Consider the following 27,996-nt stretch of genomic DNA (forward strand, 5'->3'; position numbering starts at 1 on the left):
GGTAACTGCCCCCCCCCTCAAGCGGTGCCACTGAATACCAGGGAGCCCCTCATCGATTTCTATTAGTTGTTTTCGGGAAATCCAATGAGAAGTTCCCCTACCCTTAGCTGTAGTTGCTTTAAATGTACTATGGCCGTAGACATAAAACTGAATACAGTGTTGGAAATCACAGATATGGTACCAAAGATGGAAAGTTGTACACACTAGTAACATAGAGTGAACAACCCCTCACTTAATTTCTAGAAATGCAGAATTAAGAAAATGTTCCCAAATTCAATAATAGTTTTAAGGCGTAAAATGAATAAATCTCAATGTTTATGGTTCATGTAGGTATATTTTCGCAAATTTTATCACGCATAGTTTGGGAATATGAAGATACCGTTATTTTAATTATTTGCATAAATTTAATGACTCTTATTTGAAAGTATACTACTTTAAAATTAATAGTTATGTTAATAGTATTTTTATAATATTACTGACTTCCCAGACGAAAATATTTAATTGTTTCCTTTTCGAAAATCTTCCTATCGAAGCTAATTGTGCGTTGAAGCTATTCCTCAAACTGGAATTTCTTGGTGCATGAAAATGCAGTGGCGTTGCTTCGTTTTTTATTGTTTTCGTGTTTGGTAATTATTTGTCGTTTTCATATGTTAGGGACTATAATCATTGATTGTCCATTTTAAAGTATGGACTGGGATTTGTGTAAAAAAAAATAGGATTAATGAAATGGTAACATTTTCAAAAGAAAATAGATAGAAATAGCATTTAACTTATCTGATCTAAAATAAGGCCTGTAGCTTGGAGTTTTATTCGAGGTGGGGGGGGGATGGGGGACATAATAGACATTAAATGTAAAAAACATGCACTTAGTTCTGATCTTCAGTGTAGTAATGGTGGGGGTATCAGAACACATTCCCTGGAGGGCCGGGAAAGCGCCCCCTTTGTCGATTTAAATTTTTCTAGGGGTTGTCCCTTCCTTCTTGCCAATTTTAGGCGGGATTCCCCCTTATTCCTTTTTATGCAGATACAGTGAAAAATATATATGTTTAGATAATTTTCATCTTTATAGGTGAAGGGGAAGGAGGGCTTGAAAAATACGAAACCTGGTTACGACCGTGCTTGAAATCAATTCGGAAAAAAATACGAAAAACTAACTTTTTGACTTGTACGTCAAGGATAATTTTGTTACTTCGGGCTCATATTCATTAACGTTGTATTTGTTTTTTTTTCTTTTGATGCAACGCTGGGTTATTAAATTGTAATGTTTGGATATATTCAGTCAAAGCGGAATTGTATTTCTCTAATTTATTATTTTTGTGCTTCTCTATAGCGTAGGTAGGCAGGGTGCTCAGGTGATTTTGGCTAGAAACAAAGGAAAACATACCACTCGCTGACAGGACGGTTATCGTTTTGTTTATGAATTAGAAAATATTTATTTGTTTATTTTATTCACTTTTTGTAAGAATTGCTGTACAGTAGGCCTAAGTTCTAGACACAACAGAAAAGATGACACAAAAGCCTATGAAAGAAAATAAGAAAAATAATAACCTCAAGTCAACCCACAAGATGTACGCGAACGGAAAAGAAAGAATAAAAACGAAAAAGAAAACAACGTACCTTATATAAAATAAAGGGAAAGGCGCTTTAATAAACAGCAAATAATTATGAATTCATTTTTACATTGTATTAAAACATGATGCCTGAAATATACAACGGTGTACCAGCAGAGGACACCGGGGGTGATTCTCCACCATTCTATGAAGTCTATGCGGACCGATCTGGAGGGAATCACCCCTGTCTTCCATATACGCAGATGTGTCTGGAACCATTCATGGATTTGCCGACACTATTGATGTGACTGTTTTACGGTGCGAAATGTTTGGTACACATTTTGGGCGTAAACCAGGAGTAACTAAGATCCAAAATGTACGTAGAATATTAATTCTATTAATTCGAAACTATCTAAAAGTGGGATGAAAACGGAGTATTTCTTTAGTCTTGGCACTCCTGGGAAAACATATCATTCCTAGATCCCTCAGGGAAAGATGAAAAAAAAATGTGCAAACGCATGGTGCGAGTTATGTCATGCATGGCGCAGAAAGTCGTGATTCAATGGAAGTGGGACAGGCGTGGCGGAACAAGATGCACATCGTGTGGTCTAAATTGGTACCCCCTCCAAGACATGAAATGACCATTGACGTCACTAACCAAAAATGTTGGCTGAGGGGGAGGGGGGCTATTCCTCCTCCCCATCCGTGATGCTTCTGGAAATAGCGTCTCTAGGTATAGGCCTACCCCAGAGTGTGAATCAAACTAAACTAATGGTTCTTTGTAATGGTAGGCTACTTGTAATTATCATCATGATAACTGTCCACTTAAGTGTAAGTTAGGGGGAGTGCAGAGGTAGGTAGCTAAGAGAAGTGTATCATTCAGCCCATCTGAGGGTTGGGGGATATCGTTGCCCTAGCATTCCCGCATTGCAACGTCATTTTTTAGCTGGACTGTTTATACTTTAGCTGAAATAGTTAAAATACATCCTAATGCAATGCTTCATTTCTTATCGTTGCTATCTAAATCTAGAAATAAACAAACAGACAAAGGAGTGTAAAAACTGAATTTCTTCTGGTGGTTTGCCAAACATCAGTGATGGTGTTGCTCTAAGAGAATGAAACTAGTTTTTAGAGGTGCTTTCTAGATTTGGCCTTTTCGGGGGCTCGACTAAAATTATGGGAGGGGGGTGTATGGGTGAATTGTAAGATAAGAGTGAACATTTTTTCTTAGATATGCTGTCTAGATTTTACCTTTCCGAGCGTTCACCTAAAAATTTTCGGGGGTGTGGTCGTGTGGTTTAAGACAAGGGTGGCCATTTTTTACAGGTGAAGCATGTAAACATTTTCTGGACGGATTTCTTGATTTAATTTTTCTCAGAGAGTTAGGCTAATATTTAATACTCTATACTCTTGTTATCTCCAAATTTGGGAGAGCTCAATTACAACACAATCCTTTTTTGGCCACAATTTTATATACCCCTCCCCCTCTCTGCATTCAGGTATACGTATGTACATGCTGGAAGGGGTCAGAGTATTTGTACTGTGGTAGGGGCCAGAAGACTGAACATGTACTTTATGGCAACCGTATTGGGTAGGTGGGTGGGATGGAGAGCCTAATCTTTCCACCCTATGTACATGTATGATTAAACAGGATCAAACTTTTGTCATTGTATTTAAATTATCGGTCCATAACTTCTACTAACAACCCATTGCAGCATCAATCCGCCCAAGGCTCTAAAAGCTCCGCATGTTCCTTATCAACGGTAGTTGGCTTAAAGCTTTACTCGTTATCCCCTTTCATGAAGTCCAGTTGCTGAAGTTCTTTCTTGTGACCTCTTCCCGCCCAATACGATCTCATATTTGTTTGGCCCCACTGGGACGGTCAAAAGATACAATTTTTGGCAATATTGTAACCTTGTAGCCCTGCAGTAATTTTCGGCAATACTGTAACCTTGTAGCCCTGTAGTAATTTTCGGCAATATTGTAACCTTGTAGCCCATTGTAACCTTCCTTTCCTGTAGCCCTAGTAACTAGGATCGGACTACATTTGTCGCACAGCTTATTGTCTTATTTACGGTCAAGCTATTTTATAATTTGAAAACACTCCAAAATACCCGAGTTTTAGCTATGGATTTATAAGTTACTAAGTGAATGTCCCCTTTAGATTTGTTTACGTTTTCCTGTCTCATCTCTAAAATCAATAATGGGGTACCGTAACTAGACAAAAGAAATTAAAAAAAAAGTTTCTCAATTTAACCCATAATTTGAATTATTCTTTGACTTCGAAGAGAGCTAAAATTTCGTTTTGAAACTTGAATTGGTATCAGCTGTTTCTCTCAACTTGGAATCGTAATGTTTTTCAGGTAAATTAAAATTATGTTTGTAGATCCGTCCGGCAGTAAGCATTGTTGCCACCTGATGTCATTCTTGTCCCGTGAAACGTGTCAGAAACTTCTTTTTGTATTGTAGACGATTATAGAAATTTTACGTAACAACTGTTTAAAATAGGTTTGAGGTTTTCCAAAAAGTGGTAACTATCAACTTGTTTTAAAAGAGTAGGAATAAGATGTGACAAATGTGGGTACCCAAATATGTTTGTTACTACCTTATTCATGCTATCAATTTTTAAAAGTGTTTTCTAAATAGAAGTTTTTTTCAGAGAAAAGTAAAGAGGCATACTAAAACCAATGATGAACAGAAATAAGTCATATGACAGCTCAAACTTAAACGAACATAAATTAATATCAATGAAACCCAATACGAACAGAAATTAAAATGAATAATCAAATCAAACCCAAGACAAACAGAAATTACGCACAAACAGGAAAAGGGCTACCACCCCCTAAGCCTTCTAAATACAAGAGCTTTATTTTTGTTGTAATAAAACGACTGGTATTCCTAGCTGTGTTTTTTTTTACTTGTCATAACATCATCAACAGCAAAACAAACAAAAAATTGTTACCACAAGGCTAGTCAAGGCTTACAAATAAGAGTGGTGCTACCCTTTCCCTCTTGTTTCCAGTAAATCGCTTAAGATGGTTTGGCATTCTTAAGATTTAGAGAGCAGCAACTCCTATTCCAAAGTATTCCAAACATTATATATTGCCATATACACCTGGGCGTAGGGGGGAATCCTCTAAAGACCCCACCCGTTCTGCCTCGGAGAAAGGGAGAATAGTGGTAAAGACATCATTCTTGTTTTAGGGATTTCACACTCCCCCCTTCTCCGTAGAAAAAATACCCTGATATTCTTTAACCCTTCAAATTTTTGTAGCGTACACCGATGATGATCTAAGTGTGTAATTTTAAACTTGGATTGCATGAACTAATATATATTATCTACCATTAAAATTATAAATGATTATTACCATTTAAACATAGCCTAATATGGAGTCAAACGATTTGTCCGGAGGGGCTTGGCTAAAGTACAGAGAATTGCACTTTCAGGGAGATCTTTGTTTATTTACCCGTGATGTCCTTTTGGAATCCCCGGGGGGATCCCCTGGTGGCCCTATGCCCTACCATCTTCAGTGTGGATGAAAGTCGCCATGATTGATATAAAGCCATGCTATGCATTAAAATTTAGAAAAGTTAAATAGGTCATGCATAAAATAAATTTGTGCTTTGGAGGAAATTAACATTCGAATAAAGGTCATCGAAGTATATGGGCAATTTAGGAAAAGGTTGGTGGCAATACTGTCAGGAAATCTATGAAACATGATAGGTCATTGGCGGAAACAGGAATGAAACATAGAAAGTTTATTACGTGCATTAGTTAAGATGCTTTAAATAATGGATTTTTTTCTTATCACTGAATTGATTTAGCTTGTCACCCTTGATCAGTGTAAAAGCTATCAAGCCAATCACAAAATTGGTGTTTGTATTTATTATAACTTGTATGTGAACAATATATATATATATATATATATATATATATATATATATATATATATATATATATATATATATATATATATATATATATATATATATATATATATATATATATATATATATATATATATATATATATATATATATATATATATATATATATATATATATATATATATATATATATATATATATATATATATATATATATATACAGGTCAATGATATAAGGATAATTACCCACTATTTTGCTAAAGTAAGTACAGCAAACAGGCGTCAGCAGACCAAAGTTCTGCGTACATATAATTAGTGTTTCAGAAAAAGCTGGTTTCAAGAATGATTCGAGACCTTACCTGGGCATGGAGGGGTACTTGGTTTGAACCTTCCCTCCTGAATATGAAAATTATTTGTAATTATCAATTGGCGAATTAATGTGAAAACAGTTTTTCTATTGTTGAATACGCCTTTTTCAAATCACTTAATCAATTATATTGACGATTAAAGCTCTGGGGAGGAATCCAGCAGACTGGCGTGAAAGGGGCATTATTGTCAAAAAATATAACAACGCCGATACCTGCAGCAGTGGGGACTCATTGGACACTTTCGTGTACACTAAGAGGAACGGATGCAGCGGGGTTGAAGGCACGGAGGTAGGGTGACTGAGTGATCAGACGAACAGTCCGCCGTACAGTTTGTAACACCACTAAGTCCCCTTTGAGCGGTGTTAATAGGAAAGGTGATATGTAGTGCCCATGTCCAAAAACTCTACAGGCTATATTGATAGTTTCAAGTCATTTTGATGAATATTATTGGGCTCTAAAAATAATTCGAAAATTTTAGTTTAAAATAAAACATGTATTAGATTAATGTATCCTTTCCTTGTAAACAGAAACAGTTAACAGCTAGACCTTTAACAAATTTTTATCATATTTTGAAGGCCTAAAACAGCACCCCTGTACATGCTGATAGAATCGAACAGAATGAGTAACTTATGAGAGTGGGAACTAGCGATAGTGTCGACAAAAAAAGAAACAACAGTCAACACCATCTAGTGTTTGCCGACACTGGACTTTTTTAGTGTAATAATGAGAATAATTAATTTAATTAGTGTAATTAGTAAAATTAGGGCAGTAATGAGTGTATGATATCAACAGGAAAATGATTACAGAGGTTAAAAAATGCCAAATATCGCCAGACAAGGCCGCACCCAGGATTTTTTTTCAGAGGGGGTTTTAATCAAAGATTTTTTTTCGGGAGGGGGAGGGGGTACACAAAAAAAATCTAAAAAAACGCATACAAAATTTGTTTATATCCTTTTTTGTTACGTTTTTACGAGTCAAACAAACGTTTCGGGGGGCGTGGGTTCAAACTCCCCTACCCCCCCCCTCCTCTGGGTACGGCCTTGTCGCCATTCGCTAGATGGCATTAATTGTTACTTTTTTCGACACTAGCGCCAGTTCCCACTCTTATAAGGTATCCCTACTCTTTGGATAGAATGTTAAGGCTTATGTTCCCTGTGCAATTTTTCGTGTGTTATGTTTCTGCGCTCCTAAGGTTTTAATATATCAACGAAAGATGATATATTTGATATGATTCCATAGCTGAGATTCAGCTCTAAACAACTGCCCAACTGAATTTATGGAATTTAGTGAACATGGTTTTTTAGATTGAAAATACGTTTAAAAATAGCTGTAAAAAGGGCAATTTTCTTATTTTTTAAGCATGTTTAGATCCTTCCCCATGGAGAAGTCTAAGTAATATCATACAGCGGCAGACTTGTCGCAAAATCGCTTGTTTTAGAGGGAGCATATAATCACAGTAAAAAAAAAAACAACCTAAAACGTATTTTTCAGTTTTCTAATCTTTTAGAAAAAATATGTCATGTAAAATAACGCCTTTTCAGCTGGCACTGTTAAGTTGTCTAGTTACGTGTACATGCGTATGCAAAAATTAGAAAAACTATCTCTGAGAGTATGGGTTCTTCCTCCCCCTCAAAATGCTTAAAGATACAATACAAATCTTAGCTTCTGTTAATATTTCCTTGGAAGGGCCCCTTCCAAAATATATTCATAGCTATCTCCTACCTAATTACAAACCATTAGAATACAATCATTTTTATAACAGGATGCCGTCATTTCCACTATTTTCCCTGTTTTTAGCTTTACGTAAATAGTTTTAGTCGTAAAAATATTGATATCTCCAAGGAGGGGCACTGATCCGAGGGCTCACCTTCTGTGTGCCTGGCTTTATGCGGAATTGACCCCACTAGTTTTCTTAAATGACTTTTTTAAATTCCTCCCATAAGCCCCCTTAAGTGGCCGTATTTTTGACGCCAATTTAGCAATTTATGCTCACAGCATGGCTTTTGAAGAAATGAGATAAAAATCCGTGGTTTGCTTGGGTCCTATAAACTAATCCTGAGCGTGTGTGTGCAAAAAGTGAATTAATATGATAATCAGTGTAGTTTGAAGTCAGGTCAGTGCCTCAATTTTAATCAAAAGAAAGTAGTGTAATTTTGTTTCTTTCACGCACTAGAAGAACAGCTCTAAAAGCTCTAGACTCATTGCAACCCACTAGACCTTTTCCTTAAATTTCGAACTTATTCGACTGTTTTAAAGAAAAAAAGCACGACTGTCAGCGGGGGTCAACCAAACTCATTTAGCCGTTGCATATTCAAAAAGTAGCCCACTTTTTGCATACACTATTCCAGATTTCAAATGAATATTGAGCCCCCCTCAAAGATCCAAAAAAGTAAATTGCTAGCCCCCTCTCACCAAAAAGTACTATTGAATAAGTGGACTAATTTACTGCTTATACATGCAATACAGTGCTACAACAAAATAATACATTTCCAATGGAGAGCTATACACAGAAGATATACGTGTGAACGCAAGCATTGTCGAAAACCACGAACCAACATAAATCACCTTATCAGAACCTGGGGACGTTCATCAGAACTTGGGGGACGTAGATCTAGGGTTTTCACTCACCCCCTTATATGACCACAAATACCCAAAAAGTGCAATATTCTGCAACAACTTTGAATACAAATTTTTGAAACTTTTGAGACCTCTTTTTGGAAAACCTTTCTCATCTTGATATTTTTGGCTAACTTACCCCACCCCTTAGAAATTTTCGATTCACTGCTAAATTATCAAAATCATTGCATTTTCATCATTTGAATGTACTGAAAATGTGTATACCGCAGCAGATGGGAAATTACTCATACGTAACATCACTTCCTAGCGGAATTGGACTTGTTGGCATAATTCAAACTATACTTTCAAGATTAGTAATCTTTTATGGAGATAACGTATTGCCATGTATGAAATGCCAACAATCTAAGTTTTATTTTCTTTGTTTTTACGCACTTGTATGCATAATCCTTTGAAAATGAATGGGAAATTTTTGCCAAGGTGTATGATGGGACATACATTTCAAATGAGCATGTGTTGCATTTAAGTGACAGCCTTAATTGTATAAGTTCATTAGTTAGGGGGGTTGTAACATTACTGCAGAGGAGGGGGGGGAATGTGAATAGGATTCAAATCATCAGAAGTTTCCAGTCTATATGATTTTTGGCAAATATATGTATGAAAAACAATCATGCGCACCTACCTGCGGGGGGGGGGGCATGTGCATGACTAGTTACTAAAAACGGTCTGAAAGCCCTGAAAACGTCAGTTTTAACAATAATGAGGAATTTTGGGTCAATGTATATGTCTTACCTCAGACGCTCACACAGGAAGGAGGCTCCCGGAACATGAACCTTTCCCTAATATTTTACCATTTTTTTTTATTTTGTGTGTATATTTTTTTACAAGTTGCATTCGATGTTTCAAAGAGTTAAGCTTCCACAAACATATCTTCCTCATGGAAACGAATTCTTACTTAAATGTCTGTCCCCCTCCCACTAGGCTATCGGGAAATATTGGCATTGCGACCTGTCGTGAAACTGTTCATAGAGATAGTCGACATTTGAGATAAGGGTTTCGGTCTATTGACTTTATGCAAATTTTTTTAGCCAACAATTCAAATTTATAATGCAAACAATTTAAATAGTCTACGAGAAGAAATATTATTTTCTTTGAGATTATGTATGTTCAGTTGAGTTACATTTAAAAAAAAGGCAATTATCCCTTACCTTGAGAATGTCTCTTTTTTATTTATTTCAAAATTCATCCTTGTTTCTCCTCTATTAATTTGTCTTCTATGTTGACTTAATAGAAAAAGTTAAGCCCAGTGTGACTCCTTCCGGGACGCAATTAAGTGCTTTAAGAAAGTTAACTGTAGACTCTTGACTCTTCTAAGTTTACGCTATGTACGAATTAATGCAGTGCATTAATGCCTTGTGATGATGTCCTCGAACGAGGCGAGAAGAGGCCTTAAAATGATTTAAATCAAGTAGGAGCTTCATGGTAGGGAGCAAAGAGTAGAGGAGGAGTATGCACAACTGTATTGGTCTCAAACACAATAAAGCGCTTTAAGAAAGTTAACACAAGACTTAATTAACTTTATGATTATGATTTTAATTAACTTTATTAGCTGAACGACTTTATGGATTTCATTCATGTATTGTGCGGATGTTCTTGAATGGGGTGGGAAGAGGCCTTAAAATGTTTTAAATCAAGCAGGATCTTCCTGGCAGGGAGTAAAGAGTGGAGTCCTGAAGAGAGTGGGCTGGAGGAGGATCATACCCAACTGTCCTGGTCTCAAGCATTTTATAGGGCTTTTAAAGAGTCAGCAAAAGCCTTTATTAACTCTATGAACGACTTTGTGGATTTCATTAATGTTTTCTGAGGAAGTGGCCTTAAAATGACTTAAAGCAAGTAAGAATTTCTTGAAAGTGAGTAAGGCGTGAAAATTTAAACAAAGTGGGATAGGGCGCGCGCTGCTTTGCAGGTCTTAGCTTCTGCTGTGACGAGCTATCGATAGTGATTTATATTTCTTCTTCCTATGCTAAAAGAACACATTTATTAATTTCAGGATGAAGATAAATGGCAATGTAGAGTTTTTTGGACCTTCTTTGAGTCAACAAGGTCAATACACCTTCTATAAGGGGTTCAAGTTTAAAAGGTCTGGTAAATTGGAGGTTGTATTGCTAGGTGAATTTGTGCTTGTGAAAATATGGCCAGAAGAAGAGACAGCAGCTATTGCTGAACTTCAACTGTGTTGGTATGACCGAATTCAAGACGGAAATTTTTCAAGTATTAAACTTTATTTCTTACCGGAGCATACTTCTGAAGGACGGACGTTAATCCACGGTCAGGTAAGGTTATTTTCCTATCAATTATCTTGTTTATGACATTCTGTATACATATCCAGTTTGAGGGGGAACTCTTTATCTCATATCTGTCCGAAGGCCTTTCCACAGATTTTTGAGTTTCGTGGTTTTAATAGGCAATGCCGTTGCAATCCAAAGCCATTTTATGCGGAAGGGTAAAATTTATAATTAGAGGGGTCTACCCCAGCCACATATACAGAAGGGTCTCTGAAATCACAGAAGCCCTCATGTGCACATATGCAGAGCCGTGTATTCAGGTCGAGCCTAAAATGCCACTTGAAGCCGTATTTTGACGAAGCTTTCTGTGCTCCAGAGCCATTAGATCACAGTATATATATTTAGCAGTATGATCTTTCCTTATCTCACCCATTATAAAAACCCAGACCGAGGTGCGAGTGCTCCATTGAACGTATAAACATAAGCGACATTAGATCTTTTCACGGGTAGACATGTCAGATCTCTCTGGAACGTGAAACTTGGCCTCGCGTTCATGAATTAGTGGATTCATGAATACATCCACGTGGATAAGTGGATTCCGCTAATGCATGAATAAGTGGGAGGAGCTTTTTGTTTGCACCGAGAATGAAGAGCCAGAAATAATCTGCGGTAAACTTACTGCCTAATTATATAAACTGTGCATTAGATCTAATATGGAAAGCTGATCAAAGAACAACGAGTCCCCTCCCACCTTCGGTGTTTTTTTTCTCAGGTACCCCCGTTACCGCTATTGTATCAGATCAAAATTTTGAAATAGCCATTTCACTCAAAATGACCGAAAGTTCCAAAAACTGCGAGACAAGGGCTCCAAATTATGCAAATAAGCCATTCTTCACAGCAAGAGCGTATCCAGGATTTTTATTTGGGGGAAGAGTTTTACAGAAAAAATTATTACAAAATGTATTAAATTTTTTTTTATGTGCACATTTTTTTTTACGAGTCGGACACGATTTGTGTGTGGGTGTGTGTGTGGGGGTGGGGGTGGGTATAACCCAGATTTGATGCAAAAAAAGTAAGTCCAAGCTACTTAGTTTGTAGCATTACTCTAGACTGATTTACCACAAGGCAAGCTTAGTCTGGGCTCGGTACAAAAATGAGCCAAGTCCAAGCCACAGAATTTTCGTTATTTCGTGCAAATATGAGCCAAGTCCTGACCCAGTGCAAAATAAGCTAAACCGTGATACGGTACAATAACACCTTGAGTTGGTGCAAAAAGGAGCTAAATCCAAACTGTGGATTGACTATACAAAAACAAGCAATGTCCAAAAAACACGAGCCAGTCCCGTAGAAAACTAACAATCATGCAGATTTTCAACCCATTTGAATAATAATCTCCCTCCTCATCCCCCCAACATTCTCCATTTAAAATTTATAACGGTACTTATGTGTTATAGCGACCACACCAAAGAAGTAAAGTTAGGTTAATCATAACGGAACGTACCAATATGATGGAAATATAATACTTCAGTGACAAAAATTGTGGAAACTAAAACATAGAATTATGGAAAGCATGTCGCCCAGAACACATTATATTAAATACCTAACCTGACCTAACCACCTATATAGGCTATATTAAATATTTAATTGTAATATACCTGCATAGATACCGTTAATCTCACTCAGGCTAAGCTGATTATCTCCAATTGGACACAGAAAACTGGTTTCATTACAGATCAAGAACAAAGTTTGATCGCCATAACACGCAAGTTGGCCTACCTTAATAACATTTGTTGCAAAAAATTGCTGTTGTTAAAAAGATTGACTATATTCAATTTTATGCAAAATTAAGATTACAATCCAAGATTTTAGTTCTTTCGGAGTAAAACTTAAAAGAAAAACTTTGCAAATATTCATAATATTATACTATAATAAAACCATGGCAGTTAAAAACGAGCAAAAATAAATTGAAAGGAAGATTTCCAAGAAAGAAGTTTTTCAAAGAAATGTAAAGAACCGTTTTAAAACCTAAGACAAGTCGAAATAAAGTTTCATCTATTCATTCATTGTAGTATATGCTCGTTTTCAGTTTGACGTGATTATTGATTTTAATTTCTGTTAGTTTTAGGTTACATTTAATCATTTATAATAATTTCTGTTCTTCCTTTAAGTTCAACTCACTATATGAGGTTGTTCTGCTCGTGCTAGGTTTTGATGTTACCCTTTACATATCTTTGGAAAACTTCTTTAAAATGTTAAAAAAAACAATGTTATAGAAAAAAAGAAGAATTAGATATTAGACAACATACATTAAGTTAGAAACTCTTTCAGTGGACAATGCTTGTAAATCATTTGTCCTCTTGTCCTATTGTTTCCCTGGAATGGAAAATGGGGAATCAGACGAAGGGACGCACACGGGATTTAATATCATGAAAGAAAACTCGTGCAATATTCATTCTGCTATCCCCTGAAAAAGAATTGTTTCAAGGATTTTCTTTCCAATTGTTTATAATTGGTGCATCAATAGTAAACTTGGGTGTTACACACATGTGTGGCACTTATAGAATTGATGGTCCAGAAGGCTTCCTAGGAGGAATTCAATGGCGTTGATTCATGATAATGTTGGCGGTGTGTGTGCAAAATGTATTTTTTTCTAACTATAAAAACTAGAGGATGAGGATCCACAAAAAAATTTGTTCACGAGTGCCTGGTCCTTACTCTCAGCGTCCTGGTCCCTAACAACTGGTTTGTAATGCATTAAAATGAAATTTAGCTGAAACTAGAAGATTGTTTCCTTCAATTCTGACTTCTTTTTCTGGAAAATTGCATTTTCGGTCTAAATATCTGTATTTTTATGTATATTTGCACATTTTCTACTATCAAAAAGTTCGTGGTAACGAAGCGACTCGATTCGGCCCGATAGTAACCAAAACTCTCAAAAAAGGAATTATGTAATCAAAAGTTGCGATGGAAATTTGATTCAGTATAGTTAAAAGGTCCAGTAACTATGCCTCTGAGGATGACATCCCCTGAGGAAAGGGTTGTAAGTTATGCAATTTGCCCCGTCGTTTATGTATAGTATTTGTTATTGGGAACTATATGAAAATTTTTCTGGGTGGAATTTTCTGCGGGGGGGGGGGGGGGTCACGAAGAGAATTTTTCCGGGAATCCTCCAAGGGAAATTTTACACGGGGGAATTTCTGACATGATTTAAAAAATGGTCAGAAATTAAATTAAAAAAAAAACAAAAACGAGCAAGTTTTTTCAGTTGGAACGTTAGGAGCAAATTGAAAACTTTGAACGAACTGAAATTATTCTGTATATGAGGAGGGATGCCCCTACCTCATCCCTCGCTCTGTACATTAAAGTCTGACTTTTTGTTACAATTCTTTAAGAAACACTGCTAAAACACAAGAGCTGTTGAGTTTGAATGAGACATATCTTCAAAGAACTTTTAAGACCTTAACATAAAGAGTGAGGGATGAAGGAGGGGTAAACCTCATGATATACAGAATAATTTTCTTTCGTTTTAAGTTTTAATGTTGCTGCTTAATTTCAGTTGAAAACATTTTTCATTTTTTATTAAAGATAGGCGATTCTCATTTCCCTAAACTGATTAAACTCGTGATTTATGATGATTAGCATTTGAAGTGAGTTTGGCAATGCGAGAATGCTATTTTTTGCTAGTGCAAAATCGAATGAGCTCCCCCTGAAGTCTCTACGACCACCCTTTCCATATAAAGAAGCTTTATGGAAAATAGATAAATAAACAAATAAAAATTGAAGGCTTATGGCAGTGTACTACAGGCAACGCTAGAGTATTGTCTCTGATATCAGACTAAAGACAGTGTTGCCACCTATAACACGAAAGTGCTAAATTAACACTGTTTTATTTGTAGCATTGCAGCACGTGCTCAGGAATGCTAAAATAGCGCCAAAATAGCATGAAAGTTCTATTTTAGCATTTTACAGTCAATTATTAGATTATAGCACCGAAAATCGCTGTGTAGGACGCAAATTTGGGCAATTTTAGCACTTTAGGAACTGACGGTGGTGGCAATCCTGCTAAGGAAAATCTCACCCTGTGTTTGTCGGAAGTTTTCCGTAGAATATCCATAGATGGCGTTTCGGATTCAGTGGAATTTTCGTAAGCCACGACTTGCCACAAAAATCTCATGGTCCAAGTACAAAACCGGAAAAACCCGGCAGCTTTATCCGGCCTAATCGGTCACAGTTACAATATTGGAATTTCGCCTGGATTTAAAGTTTTTTTCTCTTTCGCTGGCTAGTAAGGTTCTCCCAACTTTGTTTTTGCTTTGTGTTTTGTCCTAAACCCTTATAACAAAAAGTACCAATGCCCAATACCACAGACAGAAAAAGTCGAAGTTTTGACTGAATCAAAATTTGGGTATGAAGACCCGTTGACGTCGAACCGAAAATTTGAATTCGTAGCAATTTGAATTCCCAAAAATTTGAATTCTCTGGTGATTTGGGGTAAATATTATAAGGAGATAGTGAATATGACATTTTCATAGAATTTCGGTTTTTCTATAGGTGTTCTGTGTATTCCGTGAATACGTTTTTCTGTACATGGACAGATATCGAATTCCGTAAATCTACGGAAAAATCCGTAGAAGTGGAAACACTGCTCTCGTCTAGTCTATGGCTGCTAGTATAGATGAACGTGCAGCCTTTTACTTTTGCGTTGTGTTATTTCCCGTTTTTTTAGCTTGTTTTTCTTCCTTTGGGCAATTTTTCTCTTTGTAGTGAATTTCATCGCGGTAGAATCGTTATTCTCAAAAAGATCCTTCAAATTTTAGATCAAGCCCACATTTTTTTCAATTTTGGTGCCGTTTGAGAATCGATTTATTTGGGAGTTTTGGAATTCCTGAATGTTTTATTTAGTGAATTTGGATTTTGGCCAAAACATTTTTCACAAATATGTACTGAAAAGTATTCACTCTTCTAAACAATTTAGCTTGAACTGGATAACTTTTTTTTCCCATGAAACAGTAATGTTGTTTCGATTTCCTTTTGGATGCGGGGGGGGTATATTCAATAACTTTAACTTCACGGCCATGGGAAAGGAAATAAGTTACGGCATTGTTGTTTGCTAAAAGCCATTGATAGATGAATAAAGATGCGAGGGTTTAAAACCCGGTGTATGGGTACACGTTTCAACATGTGGTGCTCGGGCACTACTACTTTAGAAATTACCAGTACCAGGTAGATTGTCTGCAATTAGAGCTGTCAACCGTTTTTTTAGTAGCATGGACCAAGCCACAGCAGTGTCACTGCTGTGTGTAACAGTTTCGGCTGCAGTGATACACGAAAGCCTTCTATTTGAGGGGCAACATCGTGACATCATCAACAGTTCTATTCGAGGGGCAACTAGTGAAGATATTTCTACTTCTTCGAGGGGCAACATCATGGACAAGAACCATGAATGTGAGTCTGGAGTTGTGGGTGGCTCACATGCTAAACATTGTGGAGCAATAGAAACCTTTGCAGGTTTATCTTGTTAAGGTCAAATCATTGTTCTCTAGGAATTTGCTAGATGAGACAAGTCATAAGTTCAACGGTATTTTAATCAAATTGTAAGACTGACGATTCGAGATTTCGAGATTTTTTATTTGTAAAACTTATTTTTTGGACAAGTTATTTGTAAACCATGGAGTACTTTAGGAAAGACTTACAATTTTTTTTTGTATACTGTCATCGAAAATGTAATGGGTTCTTTATGGCACTTAAAGTTTTTTCGTTTATATATATGTATATATATATATATATATATATATATATATATATATATATATATATATATATATATATATATATATACATATATATATATATTTCTTTTTTAATCATACATTTCTGTAAATTCAAAAGTTACTGAAAGAAGAGAGAAAAAAAAATCCATCTTAACAATTAGGGTTGCTAGAAAACTAGTCGTATTTTTTAAACTTAATATTATAGAACCACACGAGTTTACATATTTTATTTCTGAGGTTCTTTAAATTCAGCCAAAAAAACTTGAAAAATATCTTCCCAAAAGCTACAATCTTCAGAGCATCCAAATTTCGCGAATAAACTAAACTTAGAAACAATTGCGCAAAAACATCCGGTTATGGTAAAGTTTTGATCCTATTTTTAATTGAGCTTAAAAATTGCACTAAAAGCACAAAGAAACGTTCTTGAGCCAAAAACTACTTTCCAGTGTTGCCAGAAGACTTTCTTGACAGCAAACTAAATCCAATCACAATTATATTGGGCATTCTGATTAGTGAAAGATCATGTCTATCGAAGGTATTGAAGACATAGGACACGCTAGTCTTCATGGGATTGACCTCTGGGAATAATTTCAAGACAATTTTCAAATAGGTAGGTAAGTGAAGCCTTGGTTTTGACCTCAAATGGACTGCTGGATATCATCATCCCTCTCCCTCCCACAAACACGATACCTCTAACACCCCGAAGCTTTTATTTCATGCTGCTATGTCAACTTGTAATTTGTATTCTCGTGGAAACCTTATTTGTACTGAAAATAAAGCTTTAAATGTGTCGTAATCGATATTAGGGTCTGCAAAATAGATTTTAATTCTGGCAGAAATATTGACTAGGTCCCATCCAAGAGCGACGTCGTGTTTTGTAAGGGGAAAAGCGGTTACTTGCTCTTGTTAATATAATTACTTCGATGCAGATGAAGAGAACTGGAAAAACAAGACCTTCAGTGTCAATGCCATGCGAAGTGTTGCAGAGACTTGCCCGTATGCTACTGCTGTCGAGTCCCACAAGTGATTATGTCTATTGGATTGAACTCGAACCCTCTGAACACGCCAAACAAGGCGTAGATGCTAATCCTTACCAAGCTTAATTAATATCCAATAGAACTTTCTTATGTATATGGATCACAAAATGTAGCCCTTCCCTAACAGAGATCCTATGGAGCATGGACACTCGAGACTATAACCAGCTGTTGGCTAGTTTGTGTTGAAAGAATTCCGTCGACCCACATTGCAGTTTCTTAATTAGGAGGATGAATTGAAAATTTGTCCCCCCTCCTCCAGTAGAGGTCAGATTGGTGCATATCGTTGAGAGGCACATTTAATAACTAAGGTTTTATTTCTCAATAATTTAACTGTTGTAAGTTGACTATGAAGTTAACTATTATTTCCAACTAAGTTTGACTTAGACCCAATAATATTTTTCGATAGATTCACTGGAAATGAAAATATAGGTACCCCTTGCCTCTCCCATATTTTTATATTGATTTGAAACCCCCATAAATAAAGTTAGTACATTAGTATTTACTTCGCATTAAGTTTCGATCCGGCCTCTAAAAGGGTTGGTTCGTTTTTGAATCCCAAAAAGGTACATTGTGCTTTTTGTGCTACCAAATGTTTTTTTTTTTTTAATCTGACACGCTCTAGTAGATGTCCTATTGCCAAGGATCCCGCTGACTTTTGTTTATATCTGACAATCCTTTCAGGTAGGTGTCATGGTATCTGTCAGCTGGATCTCAGACCAGTTCAGACGGATTGGGCTTATGTTGAACGTTGATAAGTGCGAATATACTTCATTTATTTCGAGTGCGAGTATCCCTCTATTCCTATTCCCCGTGTCTCTTCTTTTCGGTGGCTTGGTCTTCACGTTACTAATAATCTCAAAACACTTCGGGCTCTGACAGTATCTAATGCAAAAAAAAAAAAAATCAGATAGGATATTCAAAAATGGTTGCAAATAGAGGGAGGTACAATAGAAAAGCGCATGGGAAATTATATTCTTCATTATGCGATCATTCTATTCTGTTTTTTATCTGGTTTTCTTCCAATTATGAAGCCTAAAGATCTGAAATCTATCCGGACTTATTATTTTAAATTTTCTTGGCACTTTTTGTGCCTCCCTCTGTGGTTCCGGAACCGGCATCTTATATCGCGGTTCGGCCCTCCTGATCTACCGGAAAAAGTGACTGTGCTTGCGAAAAAGCTGTCGTTATCTGCAGGTCTTACTGCGTAATAATTTACGTCGTTTTATGTAAATATTTGTTAAGTGTGCGAGTTTGCTTTTTTTTGTTCTTGATGTACTCCACTTCTTTTTGTTCATAGTGGGTAATAAATAAATTATTATTATTATTATAAAGACCTACAAACTCCCATAAGACAGACCCAGGACACTACTTCTGCTGCCCACCTAGCTTGGTTGAAATCCAATACTGATGTAGTTGATTTCGTGATGACAAGAATTTAGGAACCTCTTCTCCTCTAAGAGGCTCATGTGTACATAGATCCCCAAATAAGTACGACATCTAGTCTTCTTCTTGACTAAGTCTGTTTAAAATCCGGTCTTTTCTTCTGCTAGATATCATGGTGACAACCAGTTAGGATACCCACTTCCTTTTCCTCTTCTACAAAAGACAGCTTCAGGTCCTGATCCTCAAATAGTTAGACTAGGACATTTGCTTTTACTTCTCGCTCCCATAAAGTTTCTTCAAGATCCGATACCCTCTTCTAGTTAATGCTCTGGTAACAATAATCCCCCTACCCTCACACAGGCTGGATTACGTGCGATTCCCCGTAAGGCTGGATTAGGACACTTAAGCTAGGTTCCGACGCATAGAATTTTTCTACGGATATTTTGTCGGTATTTTCAATTCGGAATATGTTGAAGCTATCCTATAAGGTTGTTAGGAAAACCTTAATAGTTTGTTAGCTCTAGAAAAAAACTTATAGAATATCCTGAAAAATATTTGAAGTTGAAAATAATGACAAAATCTTTTGCATCTAAACTTTGCATTACTCTTACCTCCTTCCAATTTAGATAAAGATCTCGTTACCCATTCTGCTAGACCTGATGACAGGGATTTAGAGACTCCCTCCCACCACAGACAGTTAAAAGGGATCATAAAGGCGCAGCTAGGATACATAGTCTTACTCTTAGTCAAGTTTGGTTGAGATGTGACATGTTTCCTATCCATGTCCTAATGTGGTAAATTTAAGGAAAGCTCCCATCCCCCCACATAGGATAGGTTGTGTCACGGTACCATAACACCCAACTTTCCATAACTCCTTTTGAGATCCGATAATCCCTTCTGCTAGATATTATGATGACAAGAATTTAAAGACCCCCTTCCCTCACCACATAGTGGTCAGACCTAACTGCTAAAAAAGTCTCATGCAAATTCATTGCTTTTTATCTTTTTTTGTTTTGAAACTAAAATAGATTTCTTAGAATAAGCGTCTAAGAGTCAACGCCATCTAAAATTCCCTGGTAAAATCCTAATGTTGCCTTTATTTTTTCATTTTCCTTGTGTTGCCTACTGCTGCACTGCTTGTGGTGCCTGCATTAAGGCTTTATAATTTTCAGTATAACTGAATTATGCTTTATGGTCTATAGTACTAGTTTTTATTCTTATCAGTTTCCTTTTTTCTCTGGGCTTAACTAAAGAGTAGGCTATGGGTAACTTAAAAGAGTGGTAACTGGCGCCAATGTCGACGAAAATAAACCCTCAATGCTATCTTTCATTTGGTGATCCTTGGATTTCTTTTACGTGTAATAATAAGAATAATTAATTCAATTTTTTTGTAGTTTGTAGCATTAGTGTAATAATAGTGTCTGATCTCATTTCCTTACAGAAACACTATTACAAAGCTTGAAAGAATGGCAAGTGTCTCCAAAGGATAGGTAGTGGTGATGTTTTTTTTCGACACTAGCGCCAGTTTCCACTTTTATAAGTTACCCATACTCTTTGGGCGTAACCATAACCAGGATGTTATCTATGAACCAAAAGTTATGAGTTTGCTTTCAGGATCATAAAAAAGATAAAGAGTATCCATAAAGACTGCAGGAATGCAGAGCAAACCTGGCAGAATTTTTAATTTTGTCTACGAATCTGTTCAAGTTCAATTGCATGCCTATCATTCTTGGATTCTCTAGACTTCATAGACATCGTATGATCCTATCGGAGAGTATTATTCACACAGATCCCTTTTTTCGGTGTGGATCAGGATAATTTTCAATGTGGTCTTGTGTCTCAAAGAGTTTGTTTTTAGGCACAGATGTATTGTGGTCGTCCCTCTGGCCAATCTTGGGGAATCCCTGTGAAGAGTAGATATGATTGTACCTATACGTTTTTCAAACCCTTTAGATTTGAAATTCTAGTTAACAAAATTAGTGGTTAGCAGCGTTACGCGGATCAGAAATTTAATGGTAACGAACTGTAAGTAAAGAACGGCCCATGCCAATAGCAATCAAAACCTCTAAAAAAATGATTGTTGGAGACAATAATAATCGAAAGAATAAACATTTTACGGGGGTTCCAAATAAAGCTACTCATCGAATGTTCTTAGCAAAGGTAAATTTGCATGGTTTCAAGAAAAAGTTGATGGGGGATACCCCTCAAAATTGATCTGGTCTTGATGCATTTACATTCTCATATTCTGTATGCTCAAGAGCCCCTTAAAAAAATTCTCAAGCCCTTAGCTACGTGACGTGCACGTCACCAGTACGGTACGTGTTTACTTTTTTTCTTGGTTTTTGTCACCAGGGTGATCGTCAGAGTTGCCACTCTTAGTGATATATTACTATTGCTAGTCATTTTTTATATTGCCTAAACACAAAAATCACTAAATCAGCACATAAATCACTAGACTATTGAACGAAATCACTAAAATCCAGTGATTTTTTTCTTGCCGGGTGGCAACCGTGGTGATCTATCGAGCCAATGGTCATAAAACTAGAAGGGTTTCATTGCTTCGGAGACCGTAAGTTCTAATACCCTTTTAGAGAAAAAAAACTCATGGGAGAGCAAATACTACTCCTCCCGTGATATTTTAGCCCCGGGCCTCTATAGCGTTGTATTAATATTTCAGGGTAATCTTCCTAACCAAAAATGTAAAAAAAAATACAACTCAAAATTTATTGCTACCCATGCAGCCCACGGGGCAAGGGCCCAAGTTTTTGAAGAATTGTAAATTTAACAATACGTTTTCGAATAAATCTAGGCTTTTCATATCATATATTGTCTTGCTGAGGATCTTGCGAAGTTTTTCATAAGTTTTCATTGTTTGGATTTGGATGGAACATGAGTTTTCTAAGTTTTTTAAACAATTGTGGATCCTTAAGCCCTTCCCTTTTTATGCAAATGAACAAATTATGCAAATGCTTTATTCTAGGCCCGAAAGATAAATGATAAATTTTTGGAGGTGAGTATGTTGCAACATATTGAATTGAAGATTGGGGAGCAGATACACTCCTGAATGATTGAAGGACTTCACATTCTGTTCCTCTTTATTGTTTCCCCAAAATACGGTCACTATTAGGGCTGTTAAAATCGAACCAGTGGTCTTAGAATGTTTATCCGGTGTTCATCGTGGCAAAACATGATGTTAGATTATTCTAGCGAGAAAGATGGATTTATAAAACTATGTTTCTAAAACCCATCGCCCCAAATACCATGGATGTCGTTAAAACCAAACATATATTAAATTTGGAAAAATTTAAAAAAATGAAGTTAAAGAGCAGCATTAAAATAAAAAAAAGATATAGAAAGACCAAAAATTATCCTGTTACTGGGGGGGGGGGGGCTCCATCCCCCACACTCTTTACCCCCGGAAAATTCTTACCCCCAGAAAATCCCCCTGGAAAACTCTCCCAGGAAAATTCTCCCCGCGGAAAATTTCCCCCACCACAATTATCCCCTGGGAAATTCTCTCCAAATGTAAAACTGAGCAGCCGAAGGAAAATTAAGACAAATAAAAGAACAAAAAATGTATAATTGTTCATTATGAAGGAGGGGCGGTGGGTCATTGTGTAGACGGGGGAGGGGGGTTCCAGATGCCTAGAAGAGCGCATTCCAGTGTCCAAAATGCCCAAATCTCCATGAGCCTTTAGATAAATACAGGAAGGGGTATGGGGGTAGGAATTAATCTCTCCTCCCCCTTCATTTAGACTAAGCCTGAATAAGGGTGTTACAGGATGATATCGCCTTTGTAATTGCAAAAAAAATTGAGATTTATTTTAAAGCTTCATTTAACTAAACTGATTTTCTTCATATAAAATTACATGCAATGATGTGTAAGTGTGCATCAGCTATTATGAAGACGGGGTGGTGGACCATTTTGTAGGTGGCGGGGGGGGGACCTCAGAGAGTGCATTTTAATGTTAAAACATCTTAACTCTCATTGAAACTTCAGATAAACATAGAATTAATTCTAGGAAGGGGGTAGAAATTGTATCTAATCCCTCTTGATTTCCGGGAATATTTCTGGTTTACGCTGTTCTTGTGATTGTAAGAAGTAACATTACCCCCTAAACGAGTAGAATTTAATTTATAAGGAGGGGGCTACCCCTTTTATTTTTATAAGTCAAATGTAACTGGGAGAGCAACCAGCCCCAATCCTAGAACCGTTTTTTTATATATGGTCCTTTTCTAGCCCTTTGGGACATCTGATTAATATTTCGAGGAACTCACTTTGTTCAGGACAGTTGACAATATCAATAAATTTGCATCCAAGGATGATATAACCCCCAGAGCCCCTGGGATAAGGGTCGTGAATTATGCTAACTGTCAATTTTTAACAGATATTCTTTATAGTGGGAAAAGGGGTGCATCTTTGATTTTGGGGGTCAGGTAGTGTGAAACTTTCAGGAATTGTTTTCTTGGTAAAAAAAATCATCAAAGTTTTACTGTGGGCAGGTGGAGGGGGTAAGGGCTTAGAAATGAGCCACCAAAACTTGTTTCTGGTCAATTTGAAACTAACAGCCGTAATTCCTTGGGCGAAGGAGAATAATGTACAAAGAACTATTCAAAGGATTGGTCCCTATGAAATTGGTCCCCCTTCTAACAAAGGGGGCTCATAAAAGTGCCTAGTTTTTCTGATGGGCCTGAATCTTATATGAAATTTTTGCTAAGGGGATCTCAATGCAGAAGGACAAAAATATTGCTTCCCCTGAAGATGCAGCCTAGAAAAGGACCAGAAAAGTACCGAAAACTTTTTTCCCACTTGCTTTAAATAGAAGGGGCTGTTTTGGAAACTTGGGAGGGGGGTCATTCGATTGAAAATTTATAGTGTTTGGGTTCCTTTTAAAGGCTGTTCAAAATCTTTAAAATGTCTAATAAATTTGCCTGCGGTATTGAATTCGCCCCCACAGCCCCAGTGTCAAACTTTATCTTACCCTGGTATGATAACTCAATCCCCAGACACAGGAAAAAATAATAAAATAAAAATTTAAAAATAAATACTATAAGTAAGACATTCTATTCATATATTCTGCCTAAATTTTGGAATATTGGTAGAATATTCAAAAATTCCTTCTTCTCTTCATTATTTTTATTTGTCATAATTTCCCTGTGGCTGCTCAATTTTGCAGTTTGGGGAAATTTTCCACAGGGGGAATTTTCATTGAGGAAATTTTCCGGGGGAGATAAGCCTGGCACCAACTTTAAGCTATGGTTTCCTAGGAAAGAGGGATAGTTATTTTGCGGCCGTCAAATTTGGCTCTGATGTGTTGCCGTTTAGTATAAAGCGAAGAGCTTCAATCAGCAGGCAGTCAATTGATAATAGTTAAATTAATACTTATTCTGATTATAAGTTAAAAAAGACGATGTATCTTTATGAATATAGTTTTTGTTTGTAAATTCTGAAATTTCTGATGATACTGAAGGGAAACGGGGAGAGGTTTATGCAAACCGAACAAAAGGTAAGACTAATCTCCTCTTGTATTGATTAAATAAGAAAAAGCAAGTTTTTTTTTAACTGAAAGTAAGAAGAGATATTAAAACTTAAAATGAACAAAAATTAGTTCGTATATGAAAGTTGCTGTCCCCTGCTCAACGCCTCGCTCTTTACGCTAATGTTTTTTTTACTGCTTTAAAGAATAAAGTTGTGAGACAGAGTCAAACTTTAGCGTAAAGAGTGAGGAGTTAAGGAGGGGACAGCCCCTTTCATATGCGGAATAATTTTTGTTCGTTTTAAGTTTTAATGTCGCTCCATACTTTCAGTTAAAAAAAACTTGTTTTTTTATTTAATTTCTGAACGTTTTTATATTAATGCAGCTTTTGATTCTGGTTCACCGTACAAGAATAATTAAAACGAAATGTGCATATTGATCTCACTTTTTTTTGGAAAAATGGCTTTCTCAAAAATTGTTTAATTTTTATTACGGACGTTTTTATTAGTAATAAATAAACGTCGCTTACGAATTAACTTACGTTACGAACTTCTGTATTCGTATATTTTTATTATGTATATTAAGGGGTTCCCCCCTAGCCAGTACCTCGCTCTTTACGCTAAAGTTCGAATTTTCTTTCCAATTCTATAAGAATGACCCCTTAATCATAAAGGCCGTTAGGCCTAATTAGGATAAATAGCTCTTATGAAAGTACTAAAAAACTTTAGCGTAAAAAGCGATGTATTGACCAGGGGGCAAACCCAATCATATACGTAATAGTTTCTGTTCGTTTTGCGTTTTGATGTTGAAAAGTTTTTAGTTGAAAACTTGTTTTTTTTATTTAATTTCTGATCTTTTTTTAAAATAATGCTGGGAAATCTGGTGCCCTCTTCATAGAATGTACCTTCCCTCCCCCGAAAACTTCCTCCATGGAAAGATCCTTTTACGTAACCGCCGATCCCCCCCCCCCCCACACTACCAGAAAAAATCCCCACTGAAAACGTCTGTATACTTCCCAATAACCAATACTATATGCAAACATTGATCAAAGTTCATAACCTGTAGCCCTTCCCCCGGGGACTGTGGGGGTTTAAGTCATCGTCAAAGACATAGTTATTATATTCTTGGACGGTTCTGAATAAAATGGCTATCTCAAAATTTTGATTGGGTGACTTTGGGAGAAAAATGAGCGTGGGAGGGACCTAGTTGCCCTCCATGTTTTTAGTTACTTAAAAAGGGCACTAGAACTTTTAATTTTCGTTCGAATGAGCCCTCCCGCAATATTCTAGGACTACTGTGTCGATACAATCACCCCTGGGAGAAAAAAACAAAACAAAAACAAACTAACAAATAAGCACGCATCCGTGATCTTTCTTCTGGCAAAAAATACAAAATTCCGCATAGGAGCTTGAAAGATAGGAACAGATAGGAGCTTGAAACCTCTACAGTAGGGTTCTCTGATACGTTGAATCCGATGGTGTCATTTTCATTAAGGTTCTATGCGACACTATTACTATTACTATATACTATTCCCCCTTTTTCGAAATAAGGCAAATTTTCTCAGGCGCGTAACTTTTGATGGGCAATGAAACATATATTTGAAATCAGCATAGAAATCTGATTCTTTTGATGTATCTATTGATATCAAATTCTTTTTTTTGAGTTTTGGTTACTATTGAGCCGGGTCGCTCCTTACTTACAGTTTATTACCACGAACTGTTTGATTATTCATTTTTATCGGATAATTTTATTTTTATATCTTTGAATGCAATGGTGGTTACATTTCTTGTCATCTATCTTGTGTAGTAGATTTTTGCGTTGGCATGGAATATTAACTATTGATGTCATAGTATATATTCGAGTAATCCATAACTTGTTTCTCTTTTCTTTTCTTGAGTTAAGAAATATACGTTTAGAAGTAGGCTACCATCTTATCCAATTGACGAATCTCTAGTTTTGTCAAGGTTTCAATTAGATGAAATTGTTTATTACTCTGGAAGTTTGCTTTTGTTATATATATATATATATATATATATATATATATATATATATATATATATATATATATAGTATGTAAAGTGGTGGCTGAAAAGCTGCCAGAAAGGGTCTTTACCAAATTTTCTATTTTCAAGAAGAGAAGTCACATCGTAAAGAAAAACTGGTTTTCCTAGGGTGAGGCAACATAGGCAGATGCGAGGGTCCCAGAAATCTTATAATTTTTTAAATGTTTTTCTTCTATACATGTTTTTTATAATTCATCTATTATTCGTTTTTAGAAATAATTCCCCCACCACCTCCTTGTTGAGACTTGACGAGGGCATTGGCTCAATGAAAAATATCTAGTTTCTGAAATAAAATTTGTTTATAATTCAAGCTTGTGAAAACTAGTGAAATCTCGTGGCAACGAAAGTTGTTAAGTTGATATAATTCGCCCCTATAGCCGAATGTCGAAACCTATAGCCGAAGCCCTATGTCGAATGTAGTGAAACCAAGAATAAATTTTAGATTAATACAAAAATTAACAGTAGACCTAATACTGTCTAGCAAAATATTTGAACGTGACAGTGTAGTTTTAAGTCACAGTTAAAGATAAGGATTTCCGTATCAAATCGAATACTAACAGATAATAAGTTAGTCATATTATCTGAAACTATGTCTGAATCCATGGATGTAAATATCGGGTCTAGCTGCCCTCGGAAAATCCCTCCCACAGAAAATTCTCGGAAATTTCGAAAATTCTAGTCCTTTTTTAGAAGTGGAAAGTGAGGGGAAACCAATGAGCCCCTGTCCTAAAATTGTTTCTAATACCAGACATCTGATCGACATCATGAGGTATCTATTTTGTACTTTTTCTGTGGCTGCTCGATTTTGCCTGTGGGGGAATTTTCCATGGGGGATTTTCCGGGGGAGGGGAACTCTGGCTTCCGGGAATATAGTAACGAAGACCCTTCACAAGGAAATTGTCAAAACACTTTCAAGTTTTGTCCCTGTCCCCTTAATTGTCGCATCTCTATGCAACCCTGTTTATATTTGTACATAATTTGTATCGAACAAATTAGCCTCAAAGTAGCATTGAAGAAAAGTAAATAGCAATTTTATCTTCAGCTTTCCGTTTTACGAAATTTAATAAGTGGTATTGCTCGGCGAGACTTATTTGCCTTTACTTCTCAGTTTTGTCTCCAAGCGAGGTTACGTAATAACCTAAGACCAGCAGGATTGCCATCACATTTCTCTAATAAATTCTCTGAAACCGGCTAAAAACGTGTCTATCGAATTTTGGTCTTCTACGTAAAACTTTCAATTCGCACGAATTTACATTTGATTTATTGTTTACTAAAAGAATTGTAAACTATGTTTGTAACCTGTCTTTAAAAAGTAGATAGAACATTTTCCGTTAATTCCTTCCAAAACTAAAATTTGGGGCATAGATACTCATTTTTACAAAAAAATATGGTCTAGGTGGCAACTTTGGAGACATGCCAAGAATGTTTTGTTCAAGTCGCTTCAAAATTTTAATTCAGAGGAATCACATAGATTTGATTAGCCTACGTAGTGGACTTTCTCTATAACTTGAAATTTTCATTATAGGTGCACACGCACTGACTTCGATCGATGGTATAGGGCTTAGGATATTTTCTCAGGGAAGGCGGCAAAGGTGTCAAA

The 27,996-nt window shown here is 36.3% G+C and overlaps 1 protein-coding gene across 1 annotated transcript in view; it reads left to right on the top strand.

Annotated features, from left to right (window-relative positions):
• The window catches only part of LOC148954087 (AT-rich interactive domain-containing protein 5B-like), a 142,625-nt gene that overhangs the window by 80,370 nt on the left and 34,259 nt on the right, over positions 1 to 27,996 (top strand). Inside the window, exon 2 of the mRNA XM_089086124.1 lies at positions 10,431 to 10,713. Coding sequence (XP_088942250.1) covers positions 10,432 to 10,713 — 282 coding nt within the window. The 5' untranslated portion in view covers position 10,431. The remainder of the gene's footprint in view (positions 1 to 10,430; positions 10,714 to 27,996) is intronic.

The sequence above is a fragment of the Artemia sp. Qi Xiang Cuo genome, chromosome 3 (genome assembly GCF_049724085.1).
Source record: "Artemia sp. Qi Xiang Cuo chromosome 3, ASM4972408v1, whole genome shotgun sequence".
NCBI lineage: Eukaryota > Metazoa > Arthropoda > Branchiopoda > Anostraca > Artemiidae > Artemia > Artemia sp. Qi Xiang Cuo.